Source organism: Melopsittacus undulatus, chromosome 12 (genome assembly GCF_012275295.1).
Source record: "Melopsittacus undulatus isolate bMelUnd1 chromosome 12, bMelUnd1.mat.Z, whole genome shotgun sequence".
Taxonomy (NCBI): domain Eukaryota; kingdom Metazoa; phylum Chordata; class Aves; order Psittaciformes; family Psittaculidae; genus Melopsittacus; species Melopsittacus undulatus.
The window spans coordinates 9,140,977-9,158,965 of record NC_047538.1 but is presented as its reverse complement, the minus strand read 5'-3'; the positions used below and the strand labels follow the sequence as shown (position 1 = coordinate 9,158,965).

At 41.9% G+C, this 17,989-nt stretch overlaps 2 protein-coding genes across 4 annotated transcripts in view; both read left to right on the top strand.

Annotated features, from left to right (window-relative positions):
• CFAP74 (cilia and flagella associated protein 74) overlaps positions 1-8,873 on the top strand; it is a 72,090-nt gene extending 63,217 nt beyond the window's left edge. Inside the window, exons 29-39 of the mRNA XM_031043909.2 lie at positions 667-801; positions 1,183-1,292; positions 1,671-1,726; positions 2,193-2,312; positions 2,572-2,724; positions 3,644-3,773; positions 4,309-4,463; positions 5,535-5,673; positions 6,434-6,561; positions 7,041-7,175; positions 8,324-8,873. Of these exons, the coding sequence (XP_030899769.2) occupies positions 667-801; positions 1,183-1,292; positions 1,671-1,726; positions 2,193-2,312; positions 2,572-2,724; positions 3,644-3,773; positions 4,309-4,463; positions 5,535-5,673; positions 6,434-6,561; positions 7,041-7,175; positions 8,324-8,437 (1,375 nt within the window). The 3' untranslated portion in view covers positions 8,438-8,873. The remainder of the gene's footprint in view (positions 1-666; positions 802-1,182; positions 1,293-1,670; positions 1,727-2,192; positions 2,313-2,571; positions 2,725-3,643; positions 3,774-4,308; positions 4,464-5,534; positions 5,674-6,433; positions 6,562-7,040; positions 7,176-8,323) is intronic.
• A 1,604-nt stretch (positions 8,874-10,477) lies between these two features.
• On the top strand, positions 10,478-17,370 carry TMEM52 (transmembrane protein 52). Of its 3 annotated transcripts, none has more exons than XM_005143281.3 (4): positions 10,478-10,612; positions 11,446-11,490; positions 12,842-13,011; positions 13,682-17,370. In XM_005143281.3, exons 2-4 carry the CDS (start codon positions 11,459-11,461, stop codon positions 14,035-14,037), a joined length of 558 nt encoding a protein of 185 aa, XP_005143338.1. In that variant the 5' UTR covers positions 10,478-10,612; positions 11,446-11,458; the 3' UTR covers positions 14,038-17,370. The 3 variants fall into 3 exon arrangements, with proteins under 3 accessions (XP_005143338.1, XP_030899772.1, XP_033924321.1); XM_031043912.2 differs by lacking the exon at positions 10,478-10,612 and adding an exon at positions 10,619-10,985; XM_034068430.1 differs by lacking the exon at positions 10,478-10,612 and having other exon boundaries at positions 10,995-11,490.
• The last annotated feature ends 619 nt before the right edge of the window (positions 17,371-17,989 follow it).

The following is a 17,989-nucleotide window of genomic DNA, read 5'->3' as shown; positions in this document are numbered from 1 at the left end:
TCGATAGCAGAGGCTATCTAAAACTTGGGTACCTAGATGCAAAATGATAGCTGAGGTCCCTTGTTTAGCATGTAATTCACCTTTTCAGACCCACACTTCTGCTTAATCTGAGGAATTTAGCAGTGTTTGGAAGGAAATACGTGCTTAAACACCAGGCATTTGACTGTGCTTGATGTTAGGCATTTTTGTCTAAAATCCCATGTTCCTTGCAATCTATTCATTGTAATTTTTAAATGCTTTCAGCACAAGTCAAAAAAATAATATGTAAATTGTAAAACTCCCATTATGAAGCATTCCTTGGCACTGCATTAGAGAGATGTGATAATGTGTGTTTACATATCACTGACATGATGTAGAAGTAGTGGAAGCCACTGGAATACTTAAAGTATTCAACATAAGGATCATACTGAGAATTTGTAGTCTTTCATATGACATCTGTTTTATCTGGGGTTTTAATTTTTATTCTTTTTTGGTAAGAAAAACAAACCACTTTGTAGGGTTGGGTCCATTACTGCACATCAAAAAAGTCGCTGAGATTCAGTTACCTTCAGTTGTGAATGCATGACTAAGAAACAGTAAACACAAATAGCTCAGGAGATACTTGATTTGGGTTTTTTTCCTTGCTCTCTCACTTATTGAGATAATTGTTATTCCTGGATTTTCTAGTTCTGAGGCCTATATGACAGCCCAGGCTTTCCTGATGAGGACTTTCAGTGGGAGGTTTGAAAAATACATCATTCCGTGCTTTGTTGCAAGTGAACAAATCAATGAAAAGAAAGACTCTGAAAACTTAAGTTACAGGTAGGTATTTGTACTTCATGATAGTTCAGAAATTCGAGGGGAAGTGGTGGGCATGTTAATTTACTTGTTTGGGGAGGAAATAAGTTTTCTGATCTTAATTACTTCATAAGTCAGTGGTAGAAACTCATGCATATGACTCAGTAGTTGGGTAAAACTCAAACACATGAAATTCAAGAAGCTTAAAAGAATAAGCATGTGGAAAGCTTAAGCCAGATGTAGCTCATCTTTCTGCTTAGAAAGCAAAAACCAGCCACCCCAGATTATGTATTGTTTTGTAATACCAATTTAATGATATCCTGTGACATGAGCACAATAAGAACAGATTTCTGAAAATGTGTTTCTTTATCATCCAAAGCAAGTAACCTTTTATTATTTCTCTAGTCCCTACAACACTTTGTATTTGGAGTTGCACTGTCCAGCTGTAGCCCCATCTGTTGTGGTCATTTCAAATAATGGAAAGAATACTGTCGATTTTGGTGATGTTGCAGTAGGTATGAAATTTGAATTCAAGTTTTGAGTTTTCTCTATCTGACATTTTCTTAGTGTGGTTTTGCATTTCCTTTTACACTGTTCAGTTGATTTTCGAAAGTCAAGACAGAAATTAGCCCTGTAGTAGGTACTTAAGTGGAAAATTAGGAACCTACCTGGCCAGCTGAGGCATGTGAAAAAGCAGACTCAATCCCAAAACATGGAATTGGAAGCTCTGTAAGTGACTGTCGAAATCTGGAAGTGTTTTAGTGAGCTTTGATGAGTGGATTAGTAATAGAAATTGAACAAATGTTTGGGCCAGGTAGAAGCATGAGTTAAGGGAGGAATGGTAGTGTATGAGTGAACAGCATCACTTTCTCAAATGTTTTCATTCCTGTCAGGCCACAGAGAGATGAAGCAACTTGCAATGCAAAATATCTCCTCAAAGAAGCTGGAAGTATCCTTGTTTGGAACACAGGAGTTAACCTGCTGTTCAGCTCCTGTTTAATTCGACTCTATTTGGAAGAGGAACTGTTTGACACTAAAGAAAGTAGGAGGTAGCAGATTTCAGACTCAATACATTTCTTTCAGAGGGAGGCAGAAAATAGCATGAATAATTTATTGGACAAGCCAAGGGGACCTACTGGAAAGTGAGTTCAATTCTACCCTTTTTAACTGGAAATCATTCTGCATAGATAGAGCCAAACCTGAGAAACACTTAACCACCTTCCAGAGTGTATGGTACTGATGACTCAGCTGGTTTTGATGCAGTATTATGTTCTTTTCTGCAAGTTACTGTTCTCTGTAAAAGCTTATAGATGTTACTTCATACATCTTCAGTCTGATCAATACTTCGAATCTGTTCTTGTATCCTTTCCCCCAGTCATTGTTTATAAACTTTTCCTTAAGCTACACAATTTCAGTTAGGATTCTCAGTTCTAAATCCCAATGGTCCCTTCCTGTTGGTCAGAGCAGTTGGAATGCTTGAGCCAGGTGAAATTAAACCCCTCATCATCTCTTTTTGTCCCAACAAGAATGAATGGGTGAGTAAGATACAGCAGTAATGGGGGGAAAAAGGAAAGATGTGGAACTGTAACTGTGTGATATACACGTATTACTGACTGGGATGAGACTGTATAATAGGAAAAGCTTTGCTGCCTGTGCCTACCCACTCCTAACATTTAGATCTTTGTCTATGCACTAAATCCATGGGTAATGGACCATTTGTGGGAGGGGGGCAGTTGGAAGGGTGAGGGATGTCTTCCGTTCAGCACCTGGGCTAACACAGACATCCTCTGGCAGTCCTTTGAAATGCTGGAAATCTGGGCGGCAGAGACCAACCTAACCCTGAGTGTCACTGGACGTGGGGTGACACCATCAATTGTTTGCTCTGTGGAAGAAGTACTCGATATGGGCTATGTCATAGCCAGAGAGAAGGTGACTTCCACATTCAAGGTAAATCCCTCTGTGCTGAACTAAAAGCATGTCAGCGAGTTTTGTAAGGAGGAAGAGGAATTCTGTAGTTTTTAGTCCAGCAGAATGTAAGGCCAAGAGGCAAACTGTAGACAAGAACACACCTTTAAAGGCAGTCTGGCAGAGTAATCTGATGCTGAGACAGTTTCAGGGTGAAGGTTACAAAACTGTGCAGGGAGGATCTTCTTAGCTGCTGCTGTCCTGCCTGCAGCCTCTACACAGAAATAGAGCCATAAAAAAAGTATATTATATATATATTGAAAAATATATGTTCTTTTTCATTTATATATATATATACATATATATATATATATATTTTCTATAAAATAAAAAGAAATGATCTATGGGAGCTCCATAGATCTAGTCAGCATGCAAAAGGAATTAACACTGAAATGGCTCATCTTTTAACAGTGTTAGAAATATTTGCCCTCTTTCTCCATTCTGCCCATTACTGCTGTCCCAAATGAGACTGTACTGAGTCCAAGCAAAGCAGTGGCAGGGGTACATGGGTGAAATGCAAAACTGGTCCTACAAAGGGCACACAAGGGTCTGCCACGGTGCAACTGAGGGACGTTTAACCAGTTCGCTCACTCATATACTACAAATTCCACAGACTCAGAAACAAGCCAAAATCTTCTCTCAGTTTCTGTCCCAGTACATCAATAACCAAAATATATTATTTGATGCAAGACTTAAAAGGAGCCTGGTCCCTGTTGTTGGGTGCAGGGCTGACATGACACATCATGGGTAGCAATAAAATGTGCTTTCAGTGGCATCTGAGCACACAGTAAAGCTGTAATACAGTGAAATAAATTCAGCCAGTTCACTAACTGTGGATCCTATGGGCTTGAGGATTGATTTTTCTTAATGAATCTGCTCCTGTGTAATTTCATGTCATCAGATACAGAACACTTCCATGCTGACCCTGCAATACTCCATCCAACTTGATTCACTTTCACCAACAAGGGACAAAGATCGGCAGAAGCTTCCGTCCTTTATTACATCTTCTTTGAAGAGAACAGAGCTTGTTGGTAAACTTGTCTTTTAGTCTTGTACCTTTGTTAAAGGCTCTGAAGTACAAAGCAGCAATACTTTATCCTGTTAAATCTACACAACTGTTGAAATCAGGGGCATCGCATTCCCAAAATTAAAGACACAATTTTGTTTCCCAATAGGAGCTGCAGTAGATTTTTCAGTATGTGTGGCTGCAAATTTATGCAGCCTGTGCAAATATCCCTAAGTAAGGAGATACTAGTGATTGAATATAAATAAGCGCACAGTAATTGCATATTAAAGGTTATATTTAGGGGTGTCCATCTCTGTAGAAACATGTTAGAATATAGGAAGGGTTTGGTGATGTCACTTCAGTTCCTCTAGAAATGAATGCATTAGACTGTTAGGTGGCTTTTTACTGGGTGTTTTTAGCACCCTGTTTTGCTGCAAAACCATGCATCAAGCTTATTTATTTGCTATTCCAAAAAATTAAATGGGTTTAAAATACATGAAGAAGTAAAATGAAGCCGCCCTGCTCTCCTCCTTATTTCTATCCTAATTTTTATTTACTAGGAACACAGAACTATAATGGCCTAAGTGTGTTCAGCGTCTTCCCAACAGAAGGAGAGATTGTTGCTGGGAAGAGTCAGGATTTTGTTGTTACTTTCAGTCCTGATCATGAAAGCCTGTACTATTCTGACTGTCTCAAGGTTGTACTCTTTGGCAAGGTGAGGCAATCAAAATCCCTAGATTATGAAATCAAAGTCTAAATATGACCTGCAGTGACTTTCATCCATGTGGGTCTTAGTAGAAGTTTCAGATAGTTATATCCAGTGAATAGTATTCAGTTATATCTAGCAGACTATATTCATAGGCAGATATATCTTGATCAGATTAACTGATGTAGTAGGTATGAGATGGCAGCTTTGGGGCCCATGCACTTTTCAGGTTCTAAATATTCAGTTATTAATTGATGGCAGCAGTGAGCTGGGGTTCAGTCCCGTTTTCTGCCAGCTGTCCACATGGTGTAAATGTGAGGTGATGGGAGGTGGGCTGCTGCCATTACTGCTGAGCACAGCTCCAAGTGGCTTCTCTGCAAGCAGTGTTTAATGGCAGTGGAGAGCAGAGCTCCACATGCACAGTGCCACTGGCAGGTGCACCAAGCACCAGGGAGCTGCTTCTGCAGTCACACAGCGTGAGGAAGGAGGTTTCCATCTGTAGAGCAGCCGCTGAGCTTAGATGGAGCCCAAGTCAGGATATACAGGCTGGCAACACAGCAAGGGGCTTTACTCCACATCCAAAGAGACTGAGCAAAAATTAATAAAGAGTGCCAGCTAAGGACCATTGGCAGGCACTGCAGACATGGAGCACAAACTGTCTCCAAGCAAGTAAGTTCTGTTTCTCCCCTTACAAGGTTGGTATCTCCAGATGATCTTTGGAATTGAAGTTAAGAATACAAATCAGAATAAAATGAAGACGAATGGAGACTGGTCCTAGGTTACAAACTCTAGCGAAGTTTGGCAGCAGATAAGTTTTGCCTCTTTTAGTGGCTTTAGTACGAACAGCTTGTCCAGTGCTCTCCTGAGGTTGCTTCCCAGGAATGAGGGGCTGTTTAAAACAGGAGTGGACAAGGCACGGGGGAGATGTGGGGTTGTTGCAGTAGAGAGCTGATCCCCTTGGCATCTGTGTAGTCAGGTGAGGTAATAATTTCTGTGTAACTGTTGCTGTTGTGTCAGTTTTCCTGTTATGTAAGTACTTTACACTGAAACCTGCATTTGACACTTTCTTTTCCTGCACAGGAAATAGCCCATGTGATCCACCTAAAGGGTGCAGCCAGAGATCGTCCAGTGTTTGTGGAAGGGGGAGTTCCACTGGATGTGCCCATTGAGTCCCTGGCTGTAACACCACCCCTGTCATCACAGGGAGCACCAAAAGAAGGTGACATCATACTGCTTCATTACAAAACAGGGAGTGACAAGACATGGGCATGTTCCCCATCCTTTCAGAAATAATAAATTAAAGATAAGTTTCCCAGAATCAGAACAAATAAGCATTATGGGATAGCAGGAAACTTGCATTTAAGGAAAGATTTTTCTCTTAATGTTAATGCAGTTGTATCTTAGTAACCATCTTCTATTTTTGCAAGTTACCTTGCAAAAAAATGTTATAATTTAATAGTACTACTATGAAGTATTAAGATGTATTTGCTTTCTGCATTTCTGACTTGTATTAAATGTTTATATAATAATTTCATACATTATAACATATCCTGGACTTTCCCAATTGTATAGTCATGAAAAAGGCATACTTTTGGGAGGTTGAATTTATTCTTCCTTATTTTCTCTGGACAGGATCTGTGTTTAGAGACAGTGCATAAGCAAATCCTAGTTCCTGAGCTGTAAATTAATCCAAGCATATACAATATACAAGTAGGAATATCATACACACAGCGTATGTGCTATGAGGCTAGAAAATGAGCAGACAACTTGACAAATTTGCAACTGCAAATTATGCAAAATCTCTTTGTGCCTAATTCTTCACCAAGTCTGTAAGAAGTATCTCCCTATCTACAAAAACTCATGAATTTACCACAACATCGCTTCATTTTGAACCATACTGTTGCAACCTGTAGCTATTTCAAACTGATACTTGCCCAGTTGTGACTGTATCCAATTTTACTTGAATTGACTATGTTTAGAGCTGCAAGAACCAGTGAAGTCCATTCTCCTTGCTTTGGAGTACATGGATGGAGAGAGTTCTCCAGCATCAGCAGTGACAGAGCTGAGGATTGGAGCCATACAGACAGCTCGATTTGCATTCAAGAAGGTAAAGAAAATTAAAAATGAATTAAAAGTGCTGGTTTATGTCAGGTGCTGTAAGGAATACCGATAGAGTACAGATAGCTATGGGTCCTTCCTGTTAAAAATCTGTAAATCAAGAAGTACAGCTTTCAGAGTTTCTGATAAACTGTACGTTATAAAAGCATCAGTGTTTGAAAAGGAAAGATAATTTTTCAGGGGCTAGTATGAGGGATTAGCAGTGTCATATTAAGTCAGCAACAAAATTTAGCAGTTTGCTCTCCTAATTCTGAATACATAAATTTGAGCACAGAGGTGGATTACAGGTCCAACCCTGTGGTTTTAGTGTGGTATTTTTTGACAGCTTGAAATGTGAACAAGATGGGTACTTGGGGTTTCAAAGGGTGATAGTACTATGGCAAGCAGCAGCATCTGGGCAACGCTTTCTTTAATAAGCAGTCCTGATGCTGCTTGTAACAGGTCCTGTGTGTGGTCTGTCTTCTGCAGCACACAGAGTTCGCTTTCCATGACCTGCCGCTCCTCCAGCAGAAGGGATTTGCTGTTGAACCTTCGCAAGGAACGATCGAGCGTGGTCAAGTCAAACGCATCCGCATTTCATGGGTGCCACCTGCTGACTTCTGCGTAAGTTACACTCGTTGTACGGCATGTGGTGGCTGTTTTAACCGAGTTGTACCAGAAGCACAAAAGATGATCTTGAGGCAGTCAGTGGTACAGGCTGTTTTGACACATGTAGTTACCAAAGGGAGCATAGGCTGGTAGAAACACCGATAGGAGAATAAAAGTGGGAACAGCATGTTTGATTTGGAGGCTTGCAACCTCCCCATGGACTTGCATTTGGTGGTGTGGTGAAAAGATGAGCATTAGTCACTTGCACCTTACACAACTTTGTGACCTGTGAGAAGCTATTCTGCCTTATATAGTGCCAAAATGCTGCTGATGATAACTCAGACACAGCTCTGATCACACTGATGTGAGCTGTGCAGGAAAACCTGCTGACACAGAACTAAGTTTACATGGATCACTGTGCCACAATGTTCACGTTTCTTTGCCTGTGGGCTGCCTTTTCCTGGTTGTTTTCCTAGAAGGCAGTGGGGCTTTTTTATTTTCCACTTCATGAACTGCTTTATGAACTCCATTTCTCTGGCTGCTTTTGCCTTTTTGTGCTGCTGAGTCTGCGTGTGAGACCCAAACATCTCTGTGGGGCTGTGTTTGTTCCTCCTGATTCATCTGCTTGGGCATCCCTGGAGACTGAAAGAATTTACCTCCCTTGCTGTTGTTGTGAGCTGTGTGGGAGGGCTGAATGAGTAGCTTGTTCCAAAATTAAAAGATTGCTGCTATCATGTGCAGAAAGAACGATGTAAAATTCCTGGCATGATGTATCACATCGTGCCTCTTGGTAACCACTGGCTGTTACACAAGATTTAACACTCACTCATGTTTAACAGGACCCATTTCCTTCCTAACCCTCACTGCAGCATACTCTGTTGCTGCTGTGCCCAGCAGCCATGGTTGTAATGTGGTGGTGCTATCTGTAGCACTCTGGATATGGAATGCTTGGTCATTGCCACTTTACTTACTGCACTGGGGGCATTGTGTGGGGATATGAAAGAGCCAGCAGGGTGGGAGGTAATGATGAGGGGTAATCTGTAGCTGTAACTGCTGCACCTTACCACTGAGATGGAAAATACATGGTTTAGACTGTGATAACTAATCTGTCCTATTAAAAATAAAACAACAAAACTTTGGGTTTATGTATGGATTTTTTGTAGGATGATGACCCTCCACTTGTGACAGCCCTCCTGGCCTTAAAAGGTGATGTTAAAGAATCTTACCAAATCCTCTTCATGACAAAAATTGTGTGTGCGTATGCTCCCACCGAGTGAGGGAACCAAGCTAAGTGAAAAGGAAGACAGAGGCCTGTATTCCTGGGAAATCAGTGGATCTCAAGTTGGTACATGGAAAGCTTTTGAGACTGTTGCAAATGTAAGGGGAGCAGAGAAGGTGGCATTTCTTCTTTTTTCCTGATAAAATTCTACTTAAACTCTGCTTCCACTAGTTTTGTTTTCAAGCTGATTCAGTGACAATAATCTGGTGGCAGAAGAAAGAATTAGTGAGGGCCCCAAGCAGAGACATCTGCTGCGTTAATCACAGGGTCCGCTGAAGGTGAACATTTCCTCAGGAGCAATACCTCTTTTACATCTACATGCATTAATTTCAAATGATGTATCATTCCCCAATTTCAGATGCATTTTAATGGATTTGGAAAATCCTTGATTTTTCCTTTTTAAGACCAGAATAAAGCCTCAAGTCTCCTCTGCATCATTTAGCCAGTCATTTTATGATACACTGGAAAATCTTCCTAATAATATATGGGCAGGAAGCAGTGACTGTGCTGTTTGCTGAATTGCTGGGCATAGTTAGATGCTAGGTCATGACTCTCCAGGAATTTCCTGTTTCTACATTTGCTTTCCTTTGAATTCTGACTAATAGCAGATCTCTGCCTGTTAGTGGGGAAGCTGGGCTGTCTTGCAGGTGTAGCTTCTGTCAGGAAACAGCAGCTAGTTCAGGGAAGCGAAAACTACAGAGACACAGTGCTGTGGGGAATGAAGGGACCAGGACATCAGCAGACACCTAGAAACGCAGAAAATCTTTTAAACCTTCTATCACTCTTTCTTGAATCACAGTAAGCCTGTGGGAAAATTCCCTCAATGCCACTCAAAGGCATATTGCTGTTTGGCCCTGGGTACCAGCCCCTTTAGATATTGGAAGATTGTCACAAGGTCTCTCCTGAGCCTTTTTGGCTCTGTTCTGATCTGTTCTCATTTAATAATGGATCAAGTGGCTGTGAAGTTACTTAACTCTTCAGTCTGAAGATCTGCAGATGCTGAAGCAATGACCATCACCATGGGAGGCAGCAGGCCTGGGAGTGGGTGGCAGTGTCAGCCAGGGACAGCACTGCCTTCCGAGCAGCAGAGGGTGTTCCTGCTGGCACAGTCGATCGGGCACATAATGAGGTTTATGTGCTGATTCTCTCAGAGTCCTTGCAGCCTGGAAGGGAGATCAAATGCACACAACACAGAACTGTTCCAAATAGTGCTGCACAGCTGGCAGTTACTGAGCAGTAGGGAAGTTTTTAGAAAGCCAGGAAGGGCACTAACTTTATGTAGATTAGCATAGTTACTTTTGCTACATTTTAAATTAGTGCTGAGCCTCTTTAGAATCTTCACAATGTGAACTTGCACTGTCAGTCCATTGAGAGTTCAGGATTTCTTCTGAATATTATGATTTCGCACTGAATTTGCAACTGTCCTCACTCTTGGACCACTGGACAGAAATGCCTGCACTTTCAGCTTTGGATCAAAATGCCATCATATACTACTTGTCTCTGATGCAGTTCTAGTGGAATATGAAAGCAATTCACATCTGTGTATGGTCTTTATAATCCTTAAAAAGCTAATTTCTAAACCAAAGGAAGTGAGAGAATACATCCTAGTGTCATACACCTCTTATTAATGCATGTTCTGCTTATCCAGGGTCTTTAGAGATTGCTTCACACTTACGAATGCAGCTTTTCCTAAGTGAGCAACGGTCCTATGACCCTGAGCAGTCTTCGAGGAGCGCACTGTTAGCCCCTGTGGCACATGTCATCAACGAACCCTGCCTGCAACACCGCTTTAGAGCCTTGCGGACAAGAGTAGTGAATATCTGCTGGAGAGCAGTCAGCTGCGGGGTCAGAGGGAGGAATCCGGCGGCTCTGCCCCGCCGAGCCCCGCTGCTCCCCACCGCCCGCTGGGGCGCTCCTGCAGCCTCTCCGAGCCGCGGGCAGGGCCCAGGCAGCGCTTCCCGGCCCTGGGGGAGGGTTACGGGGACCGTTTGTCCACCCGAGCTCAGGGGCGGCCCCAGCCGCGGCTCCCCGGGACGTTCCGCTCGTCTCTGAGGAAGCTCCGCCTGCCGCGCTGCCCCGCGGACCCGTGAACGAGCCGCTTGTCGTCCGGTTGGGTTTTCCATTCCCCAGGCATTGCTCTGCCCTCTGAGAGGAACTGCGAGAGCTCCGATCGGTGAGTACAGTTCTGTAACGTCTGTCCGCAAGCTGTTCCCTTCGCGGCGGAGTGCCAGAGCAGAGCTGACTGACGGCCGTCCCTCACTGCCGCTTTTCCTTTGAGATTGGCAACAGCTTACAAACCTGGCTTGGCTGCCCCTGCTCTGTACCGAGGGTGAACGATCCTCTTTTAATGTGACAGCGAGGTGTCATCTGCCAAAAAGCAAACGTGCAGATCTCGGGCAGATCCTCTTGGGCAGATCTCTTCTGTGCCAAAGGATTCAGTTGCCTGAAACCTGTAGCATTCAATCCAGCAAGGTAGAGATCTACGCTACTGTTGGGGCAGCTGCACTTCTGAAATGGCATAGAAGCTGATCTCCTTTTCTTGCACCATAAGTAGATCTGATCCCCACATTTCTGGCTGTATTTGAGCTATGAAAAAGTAATTTGAAAGTAACTGTGGGGAGCAGGCAGTTGTCTTAGACTGGCATTTTCAGGCTGTCCTCTGGCATTAGGTACCTTGTCTCAGTGAACTTTAAGTAACTTGCATTTGGTTTTGGAGATGCCAACATTTGTAGATCTCTCTCCTAAGCAACAGCAAAGTACCACTTTGTAAAAACATTTATCGACTCAGAAGCCAGCTTTTACAATGGAATTATTTGCATGTCCTCAGCTGGAGTAGTTTTACAACTATGAAGAACAGTCCTCTGAGAGGAAATCTAAGGGGTTTTGTCCCATGCTCTTACTGATTCCTTTCCCTTTTTCACCTCAGAAATCGTGAAATTTATTCCCTGTTATAAATTTGCTGTTTGTAGATATCTAAATCAGTGAATCATCTGTCTTCCTTCACAGATGCCCTCATAACATGTCTAATTGGATCAGTCTGTGGTACATCTGGTAAGTTTACTGTTAGTCTTACGAACCCCGAATAATTTGAAAGCTCTGATGAACAGTAATTGCAGTAAGGCAATGGAAATGCTTTGCTCTTGGGCAGGAGGCAGGAAAGGGCTTCTCCTCAGTGTTGCGAAAGCTGCCAGTGGAGTATATTGCAGATGAGCCCACAAGAGAGATAAGGTGTCAGGCGGGTACGGCATTCATCCAAGGAGATGTCATCTGCCCTTTCTGGGTACTGCTTCCCTGCCAGGCCTGCTTGTCCTGTTGAACCAGAGAGCTCTGCAAGAGCACTCAGCACTGTGGTGCCTCATGCACTTTCCGTGGCTATCTCCCTCTCACGGGACAAGAGGTTGTTCACTGGCTGTGAACTCCAGCCCTTACAAACCTTGTAAACAGGTAAACATTTGGCACAAGTGATTCATCTCCTGCCTAGGACAGGCATTGTAGCTACCAAAAACTTTAACGTTGTTTTTATAGTTTGCATTCTGCCAGTGTGTTAACATTTCTTACTCGTAAGTACTACCTTTGGTTTGGAAAAAAGAACAGAACACTACCAAGGCCATTTCTACACATATTTAGGGTGGAATATAGCTCTTAACCAGGAATTCAGGAACATGGTGTCATAGTTTAAACTCAGACTTCAGTTGAAAACACAGCACTGCACCAACTACTAAGGAGAAAATAACTGTTACAGCTGAACCCAGCACACATGGTCTGTCACAGTAATTCTTGTCAAGCCATTTCAACTTTGTCCTTGGGCCTGCTTTACAGCACTGTGAAGCAGTTCTTATTGCCTCATCTTCTCATGACACATCCCACTGCTCACCTGGCTCATGAGAGAGTGGATTCATTTGAGAAACTGAGGAGTGGAAAGGTTGAGTTTCAATTGAGAGCCTGAAACACCAGCACCTTGACCTGTCTGCATTACAAATCGTTAAACTTTGTTAAACAATAGGTAGAGAGAAAATTGTGTTTTCAAGACATACTGCAAAATCTAATTTCTGTGCTCAATTATTAATACAGATCCTAGACTTATAAAAGCATTTCCCTCCAAGTACATACCATTCTTAGAGTTGAAAGTAGAGCCATTCTCACATGCACGTTGAAAATACAACCTAAGGTAATTAACATTACTGCATCTGTGAGCCAGAAGGGATTGTACTGTTGGCCACAGCAGTACTTCAACTTGTGATTAAGCGTTTGTGATCCAGCTTCCCAATTCAGGATCCAGAACCCATTCAGAACTAAACCTAGGATGTTTGGCCTTTCACCCATTTAGAGAGAAATTGTATTCAGCTCTGGAAGAAGTAAAATATAAGCATTGAAGTTTTGGTGTTCTCCTTCCTTCTCTAAGGTTAATCTTGCTGACTCTGTTCCTGCTTCTGCTCTGTGGGATCACAGCGAGCTGCATCAAATTCTGCTGCCAAAAGAAGAGGCTTCCAGTGGAAACCTTCTCTAGGCACCCTTATGATTTAACAGTTATTGCTATTGACAGTGACAGCACTGCCCATAGCACAGTGACCTGTAAGTATGTCCTGGAAGTGTCTGCTGGGGTTCAGCAGTGCTTTGCTATTGAACATGTGCCTGGAATTCTGTGTCCAGTCCTTGGGAGAAGGGGGAAATTTTGATGTACTCCCCAGACAACTTTCAGCCCCAAAGGGTGGGCAGGATAGATAAAGGTGCGACATGGGGGCACCACAATAAGTGGATGCAGAAGACAAGCAGAATTTAACTTGTCCATGGGGGGTTACCCACTTACTTGTTGTCTCCCACATCTGTTCTTATTGCCATTCCCTCATTCAACTTTTCTGCCCTTCTCTGTTTCCAACTATTCCAGCCGCAGTTTTCCAATGTGAGTTGTTCACAGTTGTTCGTATGTGAACCCTCTCCTATAACGTACATGTACTATGTCGAGTATTTCACACTCATTACTGGATGTTGACATGCAGGGATATTTTTAATTCTGACTGCTTTCTTTTGGAGAATGTACAATTCCATCATAGGTAATTTTCTATACTGATAGCTTTTAGTATATAGGGCATGACGCCACAAAAATGAATCCATAATTTCTTGGAAAAAAGCGGGATTAGCCCTTTATATATATATATATATATATATATATATATATATATATATATATCAGTGTTCCATAAAGGTGTTTAATGTTCTTGTTTTTTCATTCCCTTTTTCACAGCATACAGCTCATGGCAGTATCCTTTAAGTGCCCCTATTGCTTCGGTATTTGTGGATATGGATAAGAACACTGTATCACTTCCAGCTTACAGTCTCTATGCAATGGAGTTGCCACCTTCTTACGATGAAGCTGTCCAAATGAGTAAACAACAAGTACCACAGATAAGCCAGAAATGCAATGACATCCCTGGACAGGTGACATCTGGTGGGATGAATCCTGTCCAGTATTCACCTGATACAAGCAACATATATCCAGCAACACAGGCAAATTCAGGAAATTCGGAAGATGCAACACAAGAACAGCTGCAGCTCTGTGACTTGTTTCAGATAGGGAGTAAAGGAAGGGAAGGAGAGTAAAAGTTAAAGAAGACATGAAGAGTTTGGTTTTCCAAGTAGGTTATGATGGAAAGATGTTTCCTTTCATACCCTTGTAATGATCTGTCAGATAGAAGAAATGTTTTTGTGACTGCTATTATCTCCTGGTACAGCTTCTTCAAGGATACAAAATGAAGTAAAAGGGCAACAGTTTAAAAATGCCTATAAAAGTGGGACAAAGTAAAAGGGCAGCAGTTTAAAAATGCCTGTAAAAGTGGGACATGAATTGCTTGTTCACATTCTGATAAAAATAATAAAAATATTCCTTGTGTCCAGCATATGGCAATAAAAAAAGGCAGGGGAATTTTGCCACCTCGGGAACACACACGAAGAGTCAGAACAGTACAAACAGCAAGCTGTTGTTCCAGAACAGAAGCTTCCCAGACTGGAGTGGAAAGGGGAATCCTAGCAAGTCACACTGAATAGCCTCTGTAGTTTCTCTTCTTTTGAGAACATTAACTGCCCAGAAAATGGCTGGAGTGCAAATTGCTGCATAATGGCCCATGCTCCTTAAACTGCAGGACAAACAAGGACAGGAAAGCCTGTAGAGGGAAATGTATTGTGCTGTGTTTCACAGCTAGACACAAAGAATGAGGCAGATGAGAAAAGATACTTTCTTTGTCAGTCACGAAACCCAAAGGGATTGTTTTCGAGGTTTTTTAAATCTTCAAACTTGCATTTTCAAGGCCAGCTGGCTTGTGGGCTGAACCCTTTTGCTACTTAGTTTTGCCAGTTAAAGTACAAATTAATCTCAAAGAAACACTTTTGCACATGGTTAAGCATTACTAATGTGTATCAAATTTTCATCAAATATTTCAAAGATGGCTTTATACCTGATTATCTGCTCAGGTGTCAGGATCACAGTCAGTACAGAAAGAAATCAAAGATTCCTGACAGCTGTGCCATCTAGCATAAGTTGTAACTACAAAATACCATAGTACAGTCTGGGCAATAGTCCAGAGAAATTACTCTTTAGAGATGATTCTTTGTGAGGTACTGATGGCAAGGATAACTGCTATGCATCATGTTAAAACTGGGAGCTTGGAGTTGATTACAGTGATAGCCCAAGCAAAAATATGGGCTATGAGAGGCCTTGTTTAAAATGACAGCTTTTTTCCTTTTCTTGCCCCTCCACTATTCCAAACAGTATGAATTTTGTCCACTCCTGAGTAGTGGTTTTCTTTGAATCCACTTTAGCAAGGTGCTAATTTGTCTACCTTTAAAAACACGTGTAATCTGCAGGATGGTTCATTGCTGTGGGGTTATCTATGGGATATGATCAGGAAAGAAAGTGTTAGATCAGAGTTAATGTTGACTGATGTTCAACTAACAAGAATATGACTGATAGTCTTAATTTTTGCTGAAGTTGCTTTGGTAGCTGTGAAAAGGGTCTGCCTCCTGCAAATATTTAGGTGACTGCCATTAATAAGTAGTAGAAGTGGTGGGTACAAAGTCTTGCACAGCTTTTAGAAGACTATTCTGTGTCAAGCATTACTGCAAGAACTACCCTGGAAATGAGCACTAATGATTTAAAAATTAAGATCTCTGCCAGCCAACAGGACTGAGACTAGAATCTGCTACACATTTATGGTATATGAGCTGCTCATGAGTCCATCTCTCAACACAAAGAAGTGTTGGTTCTGTGTTTAACTTGCATATAGCTTACTGTAAGGGTTGCAGGGAGAGACTGGTTTAACAGATCTGCTTCTCTTCTGTCTTGTCTGTCTTTCTTAATTGTACTTCTCCTGTTCTGTCCTTTGCCTGCCTTTTCTGTGTCAAGATGGAGACTAGGCATAACCCAGTGTAACTACTTGGATGTTTCTAACTGGAAAAGCAATATATGCCCAGTCCTGGGTGTCTCTGAGTCACAAATATAGCAGATGTGTTTTTATTTATAGAACTTTTCCATCAGGGTAGCACTCAGAAACAAATCCTATGCCTTTTGAAGAAGCAATATCTGTTGGAGGGGAATGGCTGAGTGCTCACTCGCTAATACAAACAGGAATATAAACCCAGGCAAATGAAAAAACAGTGACTGTCACAGGAGGGCAGGCCTTCACTTTCCTGTGTATTACGCTTATATTACCACTGGGAACAGCTTTGTAACCAACTAGCTGTCGGTGCTGCAAAGCTGTGAGGGTGCTTCTAAGGCTCGGGTTTGCTCGGTTCTCCAGCGATCACTCAAAGATTGAGCTTGCTTGAGGAGGATGGGAGAATAATCACTGTTTGACTTCTCTTTCCTTCATGCTTTTGCTTACACAGTAACACTGAAGGAAGTGAGTTTGTGTGTGTGTATGTAAGAAGCAAGTGTCATTTGACATGGCATAGTGAATGAAGAACTTGTTTTTTTCCCTGGCTTCCTAGGAAGAAGGGCTTAATCTGGTGGGGTTTTTCTAACACCTAAGAAAAAGCCTTTTGTCTTGCCCAGGCTCCTGCCTTGTAACATGGGTCATTAATTTAAACACAAAATACATGTTAACATAAACTCCTGACCTAATCAACCTGCAGGAACACAGGAATTTCTTTGCATGCCAAAAGTGGTTCAGTTGGCTCCTCAGTAGTGATGTGTCAGCCCTTTATCACAATCGACTGGCTCGTCACAGACAGTTGGTAAACAAAGTTGTCCCCAGTCCTTTGTCTTTGAGAAAGCAGGTTCCACGCACAACTGTTCATTAGTTACATCTCCACTTCACAGGTTACTTCAGATCAACAGCATTGCAGAAGTTATCCTGACTAGGGGATTTACAGATTCCATTTAAACTCCTACAGCAAAGAAAGAGCTCTCTTCCCATCTTGAGAACAGTTTCTATTTGTGTAGTAAATCCCGTAAATCCATCAATTAGAATCATTAGTTGCATGTGGGAACACAGTGAGAGAAAATGACCCTTTACTGAACTAATGTCAGATAAAAGAATTAAAAGGGCCATCTCCTGAATCCTGGTCCAGACAAGCAACACCTTGAAAGTGTTGCTCTCATATGCCTTTCATAGCACTAAATAGGAGGCAGTAGAATGTAAAAGAGCATCTGTTGATCACCTGGGTCATTTCTGTTTGATAGGATAAGTTGGAGAAAGACAGACTTTCTTGTTATTATCTATAAAAATAAGCTTAGTGGCCAGCTTTCACTCAATATGTGTTTTTGCAATACTATGGAAAGGGACACTATGAGCTCCTAACCCTACTGTATGGTTAGAATAAACTTGTTTGCTTTACCTGATATTTTAAAGGTCAGTAAGCAAATCCAAAAATGTGGCATGGAGATTGATGCTCTGTCTTCATTCTTACTGCTGTTTTGCATTAAAGTTTCTCTCTTGACTTTTGCTTTGTGTTCTGCAAAGCTCTGTTTACTTTTGGTGTGGGACTTGGCTTTGTAGTCCTAGAAAACTTGCTTTGTTGTTGATGCTCTTACTGAGGCTCAAAGAATAAGTGGGATACTTTCAAAACCTAGACATTGTGTTCCTTTGTATTTATTCTACCAAGCATGTATAAGGGAAAGGAGGGAAAGGACTACTCTTAAAATTTATTTGTTCTTACTGGATATTGTGATTTGAATTTGCTCATTTGGCACTGCTCAGCATACAATTTTTCTTCTCTCATTTATCCAAAATGATCATTTTGCCAGTTATTTTCTGTTGTTATCTTCTGGCTGTGTCAAAGAGCTCGTGATGGGGAGATGTACTGCTGGAAAAGTTGGTGCTTACCTCACTGTTGGCAGCTTGCAGTCTTGCCTCTCCTCTCACACACACATGCACTCATCATGAGCACTTGTGCTCAAAAGGCAAATGCAGACTTGGAAGTAAATTGCCTTAATAATTCAAAAGCTTTATAGCCCAGAGCAAATTATGCCTTGGCTCTGTCATGAAATTCAGGTTGCAAATCCCTTTATAGCCAAGCTCATTAACAATCTAAGTAAAGTGGTACATCTATAATGGCT